Source organism: Sceloporus undulatus, chromosome 1 (assembly GCF_019175285.1).
Source record: "Sceloporus undulatus isolate JIND9_A2432 ecotype Alabama chromosome 1, SceUnd_v1.1, whole genome shotgun sequence".
In the NCBI taxonomy this organism is placed as follows: Eukaryota; Metazoa; Chordata; class Lepidosauria; order Squamata; family Phrynosomatidae; genus Sceloporus; species Sceloporus undulatus.
Window position 1 is genome coordinate 180641034 of NC_056522.1, and position 15576 is coordinate 180656609.

At 40.0% G+C, this 15576-nt stretch overlaps 1 protein-coding gene across 1 annotated transcript in view; it reads right to left on the reverse strand.

Annotated features, from left to right (window-relative positions):
- Nucleotides 1-10663: 10663 nt before the first annotated feature.
- Nucleotides 10664-15576, reverse strand: part of MACROD2 (mono-ADP ribosylhydrolase 2) — a 1190526-nt gene continuing 1185613 nt past the window's right edge. Inside the window, exon 18 of the mRNA XM_042468449.1 lies at nucleotides 10664-13967. Coding sequence (XP_042324383.1) covers nucleotides 13891-13967 — 77 coding nt within the window. The 3' untranslated portion in view covers nucleotides 10664-13890. The remainder of the gene's footprint in view (nucleotides 13968-15576) is intronic.

Consider the following 15576-nt stretch of genomic DNA (forward strand, 5'->3'; position numbering starts at 1 on the left):
AAAAACTGGGGACAGAGTTCAATGGTCTTGAGACTAGGCAAGTGGAAGGAAGAGCAGAAAAGAGCCTCGCCCAGGCCTGACTGCTTCTGCGCCACCACTGTTCCTGGAGAGCCGATGGAAGCACATGGTCTTTCCAACAAATGTCTCCAGAAAGCACTTAATGCAGCTGTCTACCATTTTGGACTGCCCGTGGGGATGGTCCTGTCCTGGTGAGGGCCTATACTTCAAAATTTATTGCTACACCACTGTATGGGAGAGGCAGCTTTCCAAAAGGCTCAGCTTGATTTCAAAGTGTGATTTAACAAGTCCCTGTTTCCAAACCTGGCATGGGTGAATTTTGCAAATATCTGTAACCATCCCTGATTGGTTAGTTCTAACTAGAGTTGACCCATTCAGTCAATGGTTGAATGAGGACTGAACATAGGTAAATCCAACTGACATCTAGCAAGTACATTTCTATACTGCTTACCAATGTGCTATGGTTACAAAGTGTAAGCTAACTGCACCAGAAAACTGGATACTCGTTTTAGTGACCTACAAAAGGATGCCAGGCTGAGTTGACCCAGAGCCCCAGCTGGTATTGAACTCACAACCTTGTGGTTTGTCAGTGAATGGCTGCAGTACAAACATTTAACCACTGCACCACCAGGGCTCTACTCTAGTTAGGATGAACAATAAGGTTTCGGTTCATATTTGGTATCTTTTTGTGCTTCCACCACCTTTTCATCTCTTGGTCCTCTAACAATAATTGTAAGCCCTTTAGAGTACTTTTGTATAGCACCAACCACACCACTAATATTGAACAAATGTACTACTAAAGGTCTTTGGGCAGTCACACAGTTTAAATAAAATTGTCACTGCTGCTATTTCAGAGGGCAATCTTGTTACAATAGCTGATATTTTCAGGTGCCATAGCACTGCATTATCTATAAACCCAATCTAGCAACCAGTTGTTTGTTGCAATCGTTGATCATAAACTCATTTTGAAATTGGCAGTCGCTAGTACACATTTCCCCTGGGGAAAATTCTACACAATCAAATTCTACATAACCATTGAAGATTTACTCACTGGAAACTATAGGAAGCAGGCCTAAGATTTTATGAGATAGATTGCCATTGTTGAAATTTAATTATTTGATCAACAGAAAGGATTCTGAACTAGTCATTTTGTCATATTTACTGATGTCAGAGATGGAGTACCCGTGGCTCTCCAGATGTTTTGGAGTGCAACTCCCACTCCAATGGTAAGAGATTGGGGGAATTATAGTCCAAAACAGGTGTGGTACCAATGATGCAGAACTCCTATGTTAAAAAGTGATCTCAATCCTGGAAAATCTCACAGATGCTTGTTGAACCTTTGGCTCTAGTATGTACATGGAACAGCAAAAGAGGGTGGGGGCACAATGCCTTTTCACCTGCTTGATTTTATTCCAACTCTTGGCTGATTTGCTGGTGAGGTACAGACCAAACGGAGGGTCACGACTCTATATTCAGGTCTCTAGGGCAGGCCTTTATATTTGATGTTAAATGCCTCGCAATATGGATTGGTCTCACAGTGTGAAGCAGCAATTAGCACAAGCCTATCAGACATATGGAGGCTGAAGCTGGCATTTCATCACAGATGCTATTGTCTGTGCAATCAAAGTTTACTTTAGCAGAAGATGCAGTTTCCCTCTCCTTGCAGAAGCTACTGTTGTGAAGCAACAACAACAACCAAAAAAAAAAATCAAAATCAAATCAAATCCTTGGGTCTTTCCTCTGATCAGAAGTGTATTGAGGGAAAGTGGTCTGTTTCCATAATGTAATTCTTTGAGCTAGATAAAAAGTTGATGATTTTCACACTGCATCCTTGAGCGAATATGAAAAGAGTCTAGGCAGTAGAAAGCAATTCTTGACCTTCTTCTTCAAGATCCTGCTGCTGCTTGTTTCTTTGCGACTTACTGTTCTTTAAGGCAACTGCAGTCTCAATGTGTAACCCCAAAGTCTTGTTTTTTAAACCAGGACACTCGTGCTGGAACCATGAAAAACTTTTAAATAGCCTTTCTCAGCAATGAAAATATATTGGGGGGGGGGGGGGGCAGATCAAGATTTATTTAAGTCCTCAGAAATCCCTATTACTTTGCTTGCTTGCTTGCATCTCCTTCTGTAAAGAAAGAATTCTATTAGGTTGTAGGTAAGGGAGGCTGAAATCCCATGCTCCTGAACATGTCTTCCATTTTTTGGACTCTTCCGCACAAGCCCTGTTCTCACAGCAGTCACACTACTAAAAATAAAATGGGAACATAACGCTTTCAGCCATCATTGCACCTCCTCTCATTCACACAACCATACCTATTTTGCATCTGGCCACCCTATTGACATGCCTTTCAGTTCTGAGGTGTCAAGATCCAGGTATTGCCTTGATTTCTGCTCTGTACAAGGTAAGATGCAATTAACTAAATGAATGACTAATTGATTTTGTAATATTGGAATTATATTGAAAAGGGCAATGGGACTTGCTTAAGTTGAAAGGCTCTTTTAGTTCAAAGTATTCTGACATTTATCTCGAAGCAGGCTACTGATTTTGCCTAACTATGGACAGCACATTTATAAGGAAGCAAGCTTGATTTAATAGGTAAAAGGCAGGTGGTGGAAATATTTAGGACAGTATTGTTTGATAAGGAGTTTGTGTTTTTTTTAGCATAGGTATGTTATTTTAGTATTTTAGTATTTTATAGTGTTGTGTTTTATCATCTGTTTTTAATTATCCTACCCTTTGGTGGAAAGGGCATTATAAATAAATATTAGTAATATTAGTGGTAGTAGTAGTAAGCAGGAACTAGTGGATTACAAAACCAGTGGGGTGCCTTGCATCTTTGAGTAGGCTCACCCAGGTGGCTGGACAGCATTATGAAAAATGCTGGATGTCTGCAGTGACCTTTTAACTTCTCTTTTTATGTTCAACATTCACATGTATTTATCTTCTTGAAATACAAGCCATGACTAAGTAGACAGACTTGTCTCAGAGGCCTTAACAACACTCCCCATGTCTAATTGTATGTGTTTAATTTAAACTGGAGACAGCCAGAGATAGGAGGCTAATTTACAACATCGGGAAGATAATTTTGGTGAGCAACTATATGCCCTGCCGCTGTGCCTTACAAAAAGAAGAGATAATAGAAGAAAGGAAAGAATGGAGATACAAAGGTGTTCTTCCTCTTGGAAATGTTCCTCTATCACATAAATCTCAGTAATAAACTGTAGCTGGCCCTGGAAGCCTATCAGTAGTGGTTGGATATTTTTCCAGTAGGGAAGGTAGATTATTGGTTTTCTAATTCAACCAAGGAGGGATTTACAAAAACATGAAAAGATCAAATGTACTATAAAGAGCATTCAGAGAGCCAAGGTGGTATACTGTTAGACTAGGCTGAACAGAGGGTTGTAATCGCTGCTCAGCCTTATAACTACATAAGGTGACCTTGTGCAAGTCATACTCTCTCAGCCCAAGAGGAAGGCAATGACAAACCTAGTCTGAATAAATCTTGTAATTCAGTTTGCTCAGATACATGTGTACAGTGTAGAAGTACTCTCTGTGTTTTTCTGTTGTTGTTATATGACTTCAGCTCCAACTTAAGATGAACCTGAGGGGTTTTCCAGGGAAAATTTATTCAGAAGAGGTTTGCCACTGCCTTCCTTTTTGATTGAGAAACTGTGACTTGCTCAAGGTGGATTTCCATGAAAGACCAGGGACGTGAACCATGGTCTCTGGGAATCTTAGTATTCAAACCACTACACCATGCTGGCTCTCTCGCCATGATTTTCTAATACTTCTAATAGATTCCAGTCAGAACTGAAATTGTGTCTTCCCCTACACACTGATTGTTCACACTTGGGGTCACAATTTTAGTCTATAAAAACTACATCAACTGTTCCATTGAGAGTAAAGGGTAAAAGTAATTAGAATAATAGAATCATAGAATCATAGAGTTGGAAGAGACCGCAAGGGCCATCCAGTCCAACCCCCTGCCATGCAGGAAATCTAAATCAAAGCATCCCTGACAGATGGCCATCCAGCCTCTGTTTAAAGACCTCTAAGGAAGGAGACTCCACTACACTCCGAGGGAGTGTGTTCCACTGTCGAACAGCCCTTACTGTCAGGAAGTTCCTCCTAATGTTGAGGTGGAATCTCTTTTCCTGTAAGTTCTGGAGTAACTGCCTACTTATCATCACTATTTGTTTGAAGACCTCCTAGGATGAATGCAAGCTGTACAGATGCAAAACTGGCACATAGGCGATGATAATCACAAGGGGAGAGGAAGAATTTCAGGGCATGGGAAGTTTTCTTGGGATACATTAGGATATTACAAGTCAAGAATGTGTGTATTCCAAGCCTGTTATTTTGGAACACCAGCAGCATCATTGCTGCTCCCTATGTAATATAATAATTAGCTTTGACTAATACATGAAAGCCAAGATTCTATATTGTCAGATGTAAATACTGTACTATGCTGGACCTATATCACTGTAGCCATTGCCAGTGCCACCCCCAAAGCATACCTTGTAAGTTGTGCAGCACTCCCAACAGAAGGGCTTCTGAGGCATCGCAGAGTGGTGACTGCAGCACTGTCCCACTCACATGTTGCACTGAGACAAGCAGTTGGAGAGACCTCCCTCGGTGTCTTGCCACAACTGCTTTTCTTAATGTGCCCATGGCTTGGAGAATGCTGCAGCCATGATTTCCCAGTGCCCTGATTTGCAGCACCTGAGAAACTCTTTAGTTGGGGTGCTTCCTAGCTTAACAGGTAGGTTTTTGGAATCATGTTTGGTCATTAACTACCATAAGGGTGAATCTCAAAAGTTACAACATTGTACGCAAAAGGTTGTTAGCCATAAGATACAATTGACTCTTGCAGCTATATGTAATATAAGGTTAGTTTAAACAGGCTTCAATTATTTTATTTAAGAGAGAGAGAGCGAGAGAGAGAGAGAGAGAGATTGTGTTTTCCATTCTAGTGTTGGTAAGAATCTGATTTGTTGTGTTTTAAATATATATTAATAGCATTTAGCATTTGCATTTCTATACCGCTTAATAGTGAACTCAGCACTCTCTAAGGAGATTATCGCATACCAAAAAAATGCATTCCCTTCTCCAATGGGATACAGAACACATTTCAAATTGCAAGCAAGTTTTATCACATTAAAAAATGCCACCACTGCTGCCGGGCGACACAACCCACATGCAGCCTGGATCCCAGCTGCATTTAGGTGGCTGATTTTCAAAGATGGGAGCTTCCTATCTTTGAAAATCAGCCAGGCTGCATGCAGGTTGCAGTCACCCTGTGGCAGCGGCAATGTTTTTGAGTGTGATAAAACCCGCTTGCAATCTGAAATGTGACCGTATCCCGTTGGGGATAGGATGTGTGTGGGGGCTTTTTTTGGTGTGTGATAATCTCCTAAGTGGTTTACATTGTGTTAGCCAATTAACCCCAACAAGCTGGGTACTCATTTTACCAACTTACAAAAGGATGGAAGGCCGAGTCAACCTTAGAGGCCCTGGGATCGAACTCACAATGTTGTTGCTGCGGTACTGACATTTAACCACTGCTTCACCAGGGTTCCTTTTATTGACTGGTTTTGACAGTCCTTGAAGATATTGGCAGGCTAGTTATATCTGGAAAATTCATTTGTCTGTACTAGTTAGGGGTTGCCAACCATTTGAGATTGCCTGTGTCTTGTGTAATTATTGGTAAAAATGCAGAGTAATATGCATTTTCTGGGTAGAAGATATAGGTATGAGGCTATTCCTGGGTGCAAGGATGTGTCTTCTGTGGTTGTGCCAGAGCAGCTGGAAAATATGATGGATGTAGGGAGCATCCACAGTGCACAATTATAACTTCAGATCATCATCTTTAAATGTCATGGTTCTTTCCTATGGAATGATGGGATTTGGAGTTTGGTGAGGTGCTTAGAACTCCTTACCACACTTCTATGAATTTAAACTACCTTGAATTTTATACTGGAAGAAAGGCAGGATATAAATGCTATGTGCAGTGGTGTCCTTAGGACTGGTATCACCCAGTGCCCCATGAACTGCTCCCCTACCACACCATATAGAATCTTTAATAATGTTTTTTATATTACTAATTATTGTATTACTAATTATTAATGTTACTCATAAATCATAATTCTCGTATATCATTGAAGGTAATGGAAACAGTTTACAAATAGCAAAATTAAAATTATACTTTTAAATTACAATATCATACTCACAGCCTAAATGTATTTACATGTACATTGTTTCATATGGCTAAAGTAAACATTTAGTAAGAGGTGATGTTTTTAAACAACATTTTAAAAGAATTTAAAAATATTTAAAAGTATTTTTTTAAAATTAATTTAAAAAAAATCCTGGCCCTCCCCTTTCTCCTCCCACAGGGACTCACCCCACTCATGCCACCTCTTCAGCATTTTAAAGAGACACAAGTGAACAACAGCCCACTTCTACCAAAAGGCAGGTGTTTGGGGAGCAGTGGTGTCACCCCCTCTTAGGGTGTCACCTGGTGTTATCCACACCCATTACACCCTCTAGTAATGCCATGGCCTAGATGACTTGTTATGTTATGTAACTTTGCATATACCTAGTTATGTAGTGCTAAGAAACTCCTTTACTAAACTGAAGAGACATGTACTGTAATGGGATACCAGCAACAGTTCCTGGTGTGTATTGGTAGCCAGTGTGGTCTTGCTGTGCATCAGGCACCAATGCACATCAGGCACATTAATGGCTCTGCTATGTAGTAGCAGCAGACTTCTTCTGGATATGGCTATTAAGCAACTGCGCAATTCTAATTCCAGTATATGTTAACCCACATATGAAGTCGTAACTCCCCAAGAGGGTTTTAGCCAGCTTAGGTACTGCTTCATGTATTTTAAGCATTAGGATGTAGTGCTGGTAAAAAGATGTTGGGTATGGCCAGAACTGTCAGTACTGGTGAGCATTTTCTCCAGTAGTGTTTACATTTCTGGAATTCCTCCAAGGTTTGTGCCCTGCCCAAACATGACAAACATAGCCTCCCATTTCTTCCTGGAAAATACAAACTTCAATGACTCAAACTGAGTAATAGCGCACAACCCATGCAATAAAATCTTTTTGCAAACCTGGAGGAAGACAAGCAATTCAGCTTTCATAGTCAGAACAAGTTTTATTCTAATTTTGCTTTTAACAAACATTTTAGTATGAAGGCATCATTTGTTAGAGTTTTTAGTTATGTATGGCACAGACAAAAGGAAAAGAACAGATTCTTCAGCAAGTCCAGCATTTAAATGTCAGATTAACAAAAGAGGCTCGTGTTAACCCTACTTAGCAGTCTATTATTACATTTTCGAAGATATTTTGCAAGCAAGAGACATTTATTTGCATTGAAGTAAAAACATATTTTTGATCAAGAAAAATTACATTTTTTTTCTGACTTTATATCACAAATGTCAGGGTAAGGCAAATCCTTGATGAAAAGTATGATAAAAATCCTATTTCCCAAGAAAATATATCCAACATATTTTGCTAACTTTAGTCATCTTAAAAGCAAAGCAGACATGCACTGCATATAGAGAAATGTCTTTTTTTCTTTTTTCTTTTTTTAAAATCAAGTGCATAAGCAGAACAGTGTTAATTCACAAAAGAGGCTTTTCAGTGCTTCAGGGAGAGATTTACAATTAGCTGCAGTGAATAATATATGGCCCAATACTAATAGACAGTAATGTCTCAGACATCCCTCTGCATAATTTTATTAAAAGGAAACTTGTCCATTATCAGAACATTGCGAGAATATAGTATTTTTGTCCTTCAGTGTTGAATAAGAATGGTTAAAAGACACCTTCAAACAATTAGATCAAGAACGTACGCTTTATATAGAAACACAAGTAATACAGGAATTCTGTTCTCCATGTACATTGTGAAGGTGGCTGGAAGGGGCAGGATTTAGGGGGAAGACTATATATTCTAGATGTTAGCAAAACCTGATGTTAATGAAAGAAATTCATACATTTTAAAATCTTGTATAGAGCCTACTGTATGTGCTTCTCTAAAGTCTAACGAAATCTACTCAGGCTTGCCTTAGATTGCGCCTGCAAAGCATCTATAGCGCTAGCCAAAAGAATATGGGAATAGTATTATTGCCTACACATTATTTACCTTTTTCACACACACATACACACACACACACACACACACACGCTAGAGTCCCAATGGGAAAATCATAAGCCATACACTCCAGTCTAGGAAACTAGACTATTGAGATTTAAACAACATTTCTACCTTTGTATTCTGAGATTACCATCATTGCCTCACGCTTTGTTACAGCATCCTGAGGCAAAACCTTCAGAGCCAGGAAGAAGCACCAGTGTTAAGGAGGACCAAGGTTAAGTAGCGATGACAATGAAACCACTATCATGGACTCTATGCACTACAGAGCATGGAAGGAGTGGGGAAAGGGCTCTAAACAGTGCATTTTGGTAGCTAATTAGTAACTAATTTCAAACATCTCTCTGTCTTCAGCAGAAGTGTGAAAAGCTCTTCACGTCTCTGCATATTTTTCTCCTCTCTGCCTAGCCAGTTCCCCCTTTCCCGTTCCTTTATAAAACTTAATCGCAATAATGCTTGAGGGAATTGGATGCCTAAAGGTGACAACAGTTCTGTACAGTACATAGACAAGCACAAGGGAACAAAGCATGAATTAGATCTATAGAAAGTTGACAGCGCTATTAAAAAGAAATGGAAAGCAATTGATTTTTTAAACACAAAACACCCAGCCCTGCTTTGTGAGGGTGTTCCAACCTTCCTAGAGCAATGGCTCTCTCCAGTCTGCATCACTTGAAAACAAAATGCATGGAGAAATACCGATTTCAGAGATGCTTCGTTCTTCCTCCATTTCTCAAAGGACTGGTTTTGGGAAGGGCCAGAGGTCAGTATAACTTTGCATGCAGAAGGTTTCAAGTTTGGGGATGGAGAAGATTCCTCTATGGCTGCATCCATACTGGAGAAATAACCCAGTTTGTCACCGCTTTAACTTGTCTGGCTCAAGGCTATGGAATTCTGGGAGTTGGAGTTTGTTGTGGGGCCCAGAGTGGAGCTGCCAAACCAGGTTATTTCTCCAGTATGGATGCAGCCTTTGAAGCCATGGAAATCCACTAGAGTGGATCAGGATTGGGAGGAGGCAGCTGTGAAGGATCTTGCAGCTGATTGTGCTCAGCTCTTCCCCAGGAATTCCATGGACTTCACCCACCTTTTTTCAGAACCTTTGGGTCACTTCCAGTTTTGAATATTTTACTATTTTGAACCATGTTGTTTTATTGTAGGAGTAGGGGATATCAATTAATTTGGATCACTGCAACCTCGTAAGACCCCTGCAACTGCATTTCTCTCTTTCTTGCTGATTTGGGTGGGAGGTGACACTGTGGGGGCTCTCCAGGCTGCACTGAAGTCATCCTATATCATTTTGTCAGCTGGCTGCAGCATTCCTATCCCTCAGCTATCCTTAATAAGGATAATGATATGTAAAGTACTTTATCAATGAAGATTTTGAAGAGGAACCTTTCAAATCTGATATGTAATGACTCACTTGGTCAGGCCCCACCTGGAATACTGTGTCCAGTTCTGGGCACCACAATTCAAAAAGGATGTTGAGAAACTGGAGTGTGTCCAAAGGAGGGGACTAAAATGGTCAAGGGTCTGGAAATTATGTCCTGCGAGGAATGAATTAGGAAGCTCGGGATGTTTAGCCTGGAGAAGAGAATGTTAAGAGGTGATGATAGCCCCATTTAAATATTTGAACAGTTGTCATACTGAGGAAGGAGCACGCTTGTTTTCTGCTGCTCCAGAGAATAGGACCTGGAACAATGGATGCAAGCTACAGGAAAAGAGATTCCACCTCAACATGAGGAGGAACTTCCTGTAAGGGCTGTTCAAAGGAACACACTCCTTCCCCCAAGTGTAGTGGAGTCTCCTTCCTTGGAGATCTTTAAACAGAGGCTGGATGGCCATCTGTCGGGGATGCTTTGACGGAGAGTTCCTGCATGACAGGGGGGTTGGACTGCATGGCCCTTGTGGTCTCTTCCAACTCTATGATTCTATGACTCCAGTCCACAACACTTCATACACAATGCTGGGCTACATGTGCAGATAAACACAGGCGTACTTGCCAAACCACCCCAAACATTTGCTAAATGGTGAAGGCAGGAGAAAGTGGATTACTGCCTTGCATCTCCACACATTCTAAACAGCCTATTGCTTGCACTTCTCTAAGCTCTAACAAAATCTACCTGTCATGCATTTAAGATGCCCCTACCTTGGATCAAACATTGATCAGAACAGAGACTGCAACCAAGAGATAAGAAGACTAGGAATGGGAAAGGTGGTGATGAAAGAATTAGACAAGGCCCAAAAGAGTAAAGATACACAACTGAGCAGTAAAGTTAGAATTGTCTGAGCCGTTATATTCTCTATCACCATGTACTGTATGGTTGCGAGAGCTGGACAGTGAAGAAAACAGATAAGAAGAAAATCAATTCATTTGAGATGTGGTGCTAGAGAAGAGTGCTGAGGATATACTATGGACAGCCAAAAAGACAAACAAATGGGTCATTGAACAGATCAAGCCTGAAGTCTCCTTGGAAGCCAAGATGATAAAGTTGAGGCTATCTTATTTTGGTCACATCATGAGAAATTACACATTAGAAAAGACAACAATGCTAGGAAAGGTAGAGGGCAGGAGAAAAAGAGGAAGACCATATGCTAGATGGATGGACTCAGGGAGTTTACAGTCTAAACAGGTGATATTGGTGCTGTTTTATCCAAAGGATTACCATGAGTTGGGGTTGCCTTGAGGGCAGTTAACAACAAATATCACTCTTGCCAAAGAAACTGTGAATTATATTATTCTTTAGACCACTGGTACTCAACTTTGAGGCCTTCTAATATATTAGATGTGGAATCCATGATTATTGTCCAAGTTGGATGGGGTTTGTGGGAACAGAAGTCCAAAATGGGGTGGCAAATCCCCTCCAGATTGTCATCTGAACATTTAAGGGAACTGTCAAAGGTGCTGAACTGTAATTCAGAATAGGTTCAACGCCTTGGATAAATTGCTCTAAGGTTCAAACTAAAAACTGGAAGATTAACCTACCACTGTCATGGAAGTTACAAGTAGACACAGCACCCAGTTTTACAATCCTGCGTGAGAAAATTATAATCCAAGTCTAGAACTGAACTGTAATCCTGTGCACATCTGATGGCAAACAAACTCCAAAAACTGATACCTGAGTAAACATATATAAGATTGCTGCTTAATAACCTCCTGTTTCTTATTCTGAGCTTTCAGTCTTTGCTTTGCACTTGGTTACAGCCTCCTGACATGAAAACCTTAGAATCATAAAGAACTGCTGCAACAGAGATTTATTCACAAGGGCAGCAAGCCAGTAAAGGTCACCATCTGAGCATTCCCATATAATAATTCAGGAACTGTTTTGTTTTTTTAAAAGAAAAAACAACAACTCTCCCTTTCCATACATGGATTGAATCAGCCATGGCAATCCATGTCCTGAAGGCTTTCTACACATGCAGACTCATGTTGCTAAACTGGGATAGTAATTTGTGATGCACAGTTAGCTACTTCTTTGATCACAGAGACAGCAAATCAATAAAAGGAGTACTGAGGGAAAAGACATAATAGCAGGAAGAGAGATTTCCCATTCTAGCTAGCAGTAATGGGAAAGAAAAGAGGCCTGGGAGTACCACATGTAAACACGAAATGAAAGGGCATTCTTGCTGAGAAAGATGACATAGATGTATATTTTGAACCAGGGTTAATATTAATGCTGTATTAATACTAGCATCGATGTGGTTCTATAAATAACGGTGACCTTCTCAGAAACCACATCAATAAATGGTTCCAATGTACAGAAAAATTTGAGGTTGAAAATCTGATCCTATCAATGTTGATTTTGTTGATTTTAATCCAGGCATGTTGTTCCCTGGACAGCACACCTATAGATCACATTGGAAACCGAGCTCTGCATTATGAGCTGCCTAGAAGTGGCACATCACAAATTAATTTATATTTCCATTTACAATTGTGGAAACTTAAACAATGTTTACTACCTTATTCTAGATCATGTTTGGGGAAGCTTACGAAATGAGCAGGGATGGGAGGGCTTTTTTTTTTTTACTCCTTTAATACACATACACCTTTATTTTTCTTTTGCAAGCCAGAAAATTATTATTTTAGGATTTTGGAGGATGGTGCATATGCATAATTGGGTAAAAGCAGAATCTCATAAAACAAAAACATTCCTCTAATTGTTTTTAGAAGCAGTTGGAAAGTAGCTTACAGAATATCAAACTCTGGAGCCATGCTGTGTGTTCTTTCAATCTTGCAAGTAGGGTATCAGTTTAATTTACAGTGTGGGTGAAAAATGAATGTAAAATTCTTGTTTTTGAGTGCAGCATTTGCTAGCAGAACAGATGACATATGGTACAACATTCATCACCAAATAACTGTTAATTGCATTTGTATGTATTAAAAAGTGTGGATATGCAGCTGAAAAATATAGCAGAAATTGAGAAGAAATTGTTAAAGCCACAAGTCATATTTTATAGTGTGCTGAAATGCAGAAGATCTGTAATCCCCTTTATTCAAAGGTTACTGAAAATGACAGTTGCTTTAGTTATGTTCTGAATGAAAGAGGGATGCTGCTGATTCATTAGCAGACAAAACTGAGGTGTTCAGCACCATCGTCAGGACAGATGTTATGTTTCTTGCCATGAATATATTAGTAAAGAACTGGCTAATTGTGGGAATTGATTGTCATATGAAAAGACTAGTTGGACTAGAAACACTCCCGTGCCTGGGATGCTGATACACCGGATATAAAAACTTTCCTCCCATCCCAAGTTGTTTGGCATTTGGAAATGAGATGTATACTCTTTCTGAACATGGATTCCCCATGAGTGATATCTGCTAGTAAATGTATTCTCCATAGCATACCTGTTCATTCCTGCCCATGGGTAGCCTTAGCCATCCACTTTGGCCTACTTAAAACACAAGTCTGAATGTCACTTCCACTGTCCTTAGCCCATGTGGAGCCCACCAATGAACCTTTTTGGCATGGCAAAACACCTGAACAGCCTCCACCAGCTGGGCTGACAGTACAGAGCGTTTGCACATGGGAGGATTTTCGGCCTCTGACTTTCGCTAGAATTCATGTGGAATTTCAGCCATAGGAAAGAGTATTTGGGGCAGTTTCCACATTGGGGGGGGGGCATACTATTTGGAGCGAGTGCCCCATAAAGGTTATTTCCATTGATCTCCATATTTGCTCCTGCATCTTAACAGTGTTTGATGGACAGCAGGAAAAGTCTAACCAGTTGAATCCTTGGCATTGGTAGGGTGACAGTTCCAGGAGGAGAAAGAGCACTAATGTCTACCAGCAACATAGCTCAGATTAGGAAGCTGCAAATGTCTGCACTTTGAGATCAGTTGGAATAACCTCTTAGATTTCTGAGGGGCAGTGGGTTTGAAATGTCCTTTTCACATGTTGCCTTGAAAAGGAGGATTTCTAACTGAGAAATAATACTTAAAAGCTAAGAAGGTATATCTTCTACAGAAGTATGTGACTGACAAGGGTTTGGGTGCAGTGTTGGATTTCCAAAAGAAGGTACAGAAAATTCAGGGATGAAGCAAAGAAACGAGAACTAACACCATAACTAAAGTAGAGAAGTTGTGTGTTGTTTACTAAACAAAATGAAAGAAAGAGAAGAAAAGAGAAGAGAAACTAATATAAAGAGCCATCGTCCCTTCATCTCCCTGCCCTCCCTCATCCCCTCTTGAGCTGTCTGGTGTGCCATGATCTGCTAAGTCAGAATGTTGCCATACAATCCACCAATGACCGCAATTCTTGTTTCGCAGCCTGTTCTCTTCTCTTGTCATGGTCCTCTGTGGAGAAAGAAAAGACATTGTTCATAAGTAAACATTCAAAAAGAGTATTTCCTAGAGAGATCTACTGGGCCACTGAAGAGGTATTTGACATGTATTTTCTCAGGGTTCCTGCCAGCATTTGCATTTTATGGAAAATGTACATCCAAGAAACAGATAATGCAAGGTGCCTTGTGTGATTTATTTTTCTGTTGGCTAGCTCTGGTCTGCATCCTGCTCTACAACCTCCCCATTTAACCTGAAGCAATTTTAAAATTACTTACTGGAATTACAATGTGAACACTGTAGCACTGTTCCCAGTTTGTGTACTTTATCTTGCACATTACTGATGCAAATGTGAACACAAAATCCACAATCGAAAACACAGTGATACCTTTTCTGGGCAACTAAAAAGCACAACCTACATCATGCAAGCTTTCAGAACTTCACTGGCTTCTTCATCAGGCAAAGATGTTAAAAATCATGTGGACACATGCACACTGATGAAAACACTGAAGAAGAAAATAATGCCAATGAAGTTCTGTGATTGCACAATGATTCCTTTTTGAAGATATATAAATTAATCCATCTATGCTTCTGAGCACATTAGCAACTTTTGAGGGGGAAAAGGAAAACTGAAATGAGCAAACTGTGTATCCCTAGAGATGTGCCATTTGTTGTTGCTTATAACAATGCCCAGAATCCAAGTTCTACCAATGTAATTGTGCTTGTGGTTGTGCAATGGCAGCTGGAGACCCTGCCTCCATGGTCAACCAGTGGCAGGAGCAGAGCTATGCCCAGGAGATGTCTGGATGCCAGTGTACAGCTGGGGCAACTATGTTATAATAAATAAATAATAATAAACATTTTATTTTTACCCCGCCTCCCTATCAGAAGATAATCAAGGCAGCTTACAATTAAAAGAAAGCATACAATACAAGGAAGTAATGAATATTTTATTGTGCAGCATCCTGCACATCAAAACCAAAGTACTATAGGATGGTAACATGAGAGAGTATGTAAAACAGCCAAGGTGCTTAATTTATAAATATTTGCATCCTGCTGAAGGAAAATTACCCAGCATTTGGGAAGGATAGAAAAGTTATAAAATGATCAGTGATCATGGCCAAATTTTAAATTGATTAGTCCACATTATTGTTAAGGATTTAAAGTATTGCTTATTTCAAAGGTCTTTGGGCTACTAGATAAACTCTTAATTCATTTTCCAATTCTCTAAATGTGCTTGTGTGAAGTTCACCCCATTTACACAGCAGAAATACATGCACTAGCCTTCAGGTGTTTGCAACTTTCCCAGGCTTTTCTGCTGAGGGAAGGAACTAGGTCAGTACAGTATACTGTGCAGTACATATCAGAAACAGGAAGGAAGGAAGGAAGGAAGGACGGACCGACGGACCGACGGATAGACAGTTTCTGGGATAATTGAGCATGCACTAACAGCTACAGTGAATCTTATCTGATGAATGCCTCCCATGCAGAAGTTAACATGGAAAAATTAATTGCAATCAGGCTTCTGAGTCCCATACTGAGAGAAAGGTAGGTATTAAATAAATGAATAAAAATAATTTCATGGGTGTTGCTGCTTGTTTCATAATACAATGCATATAGTCTG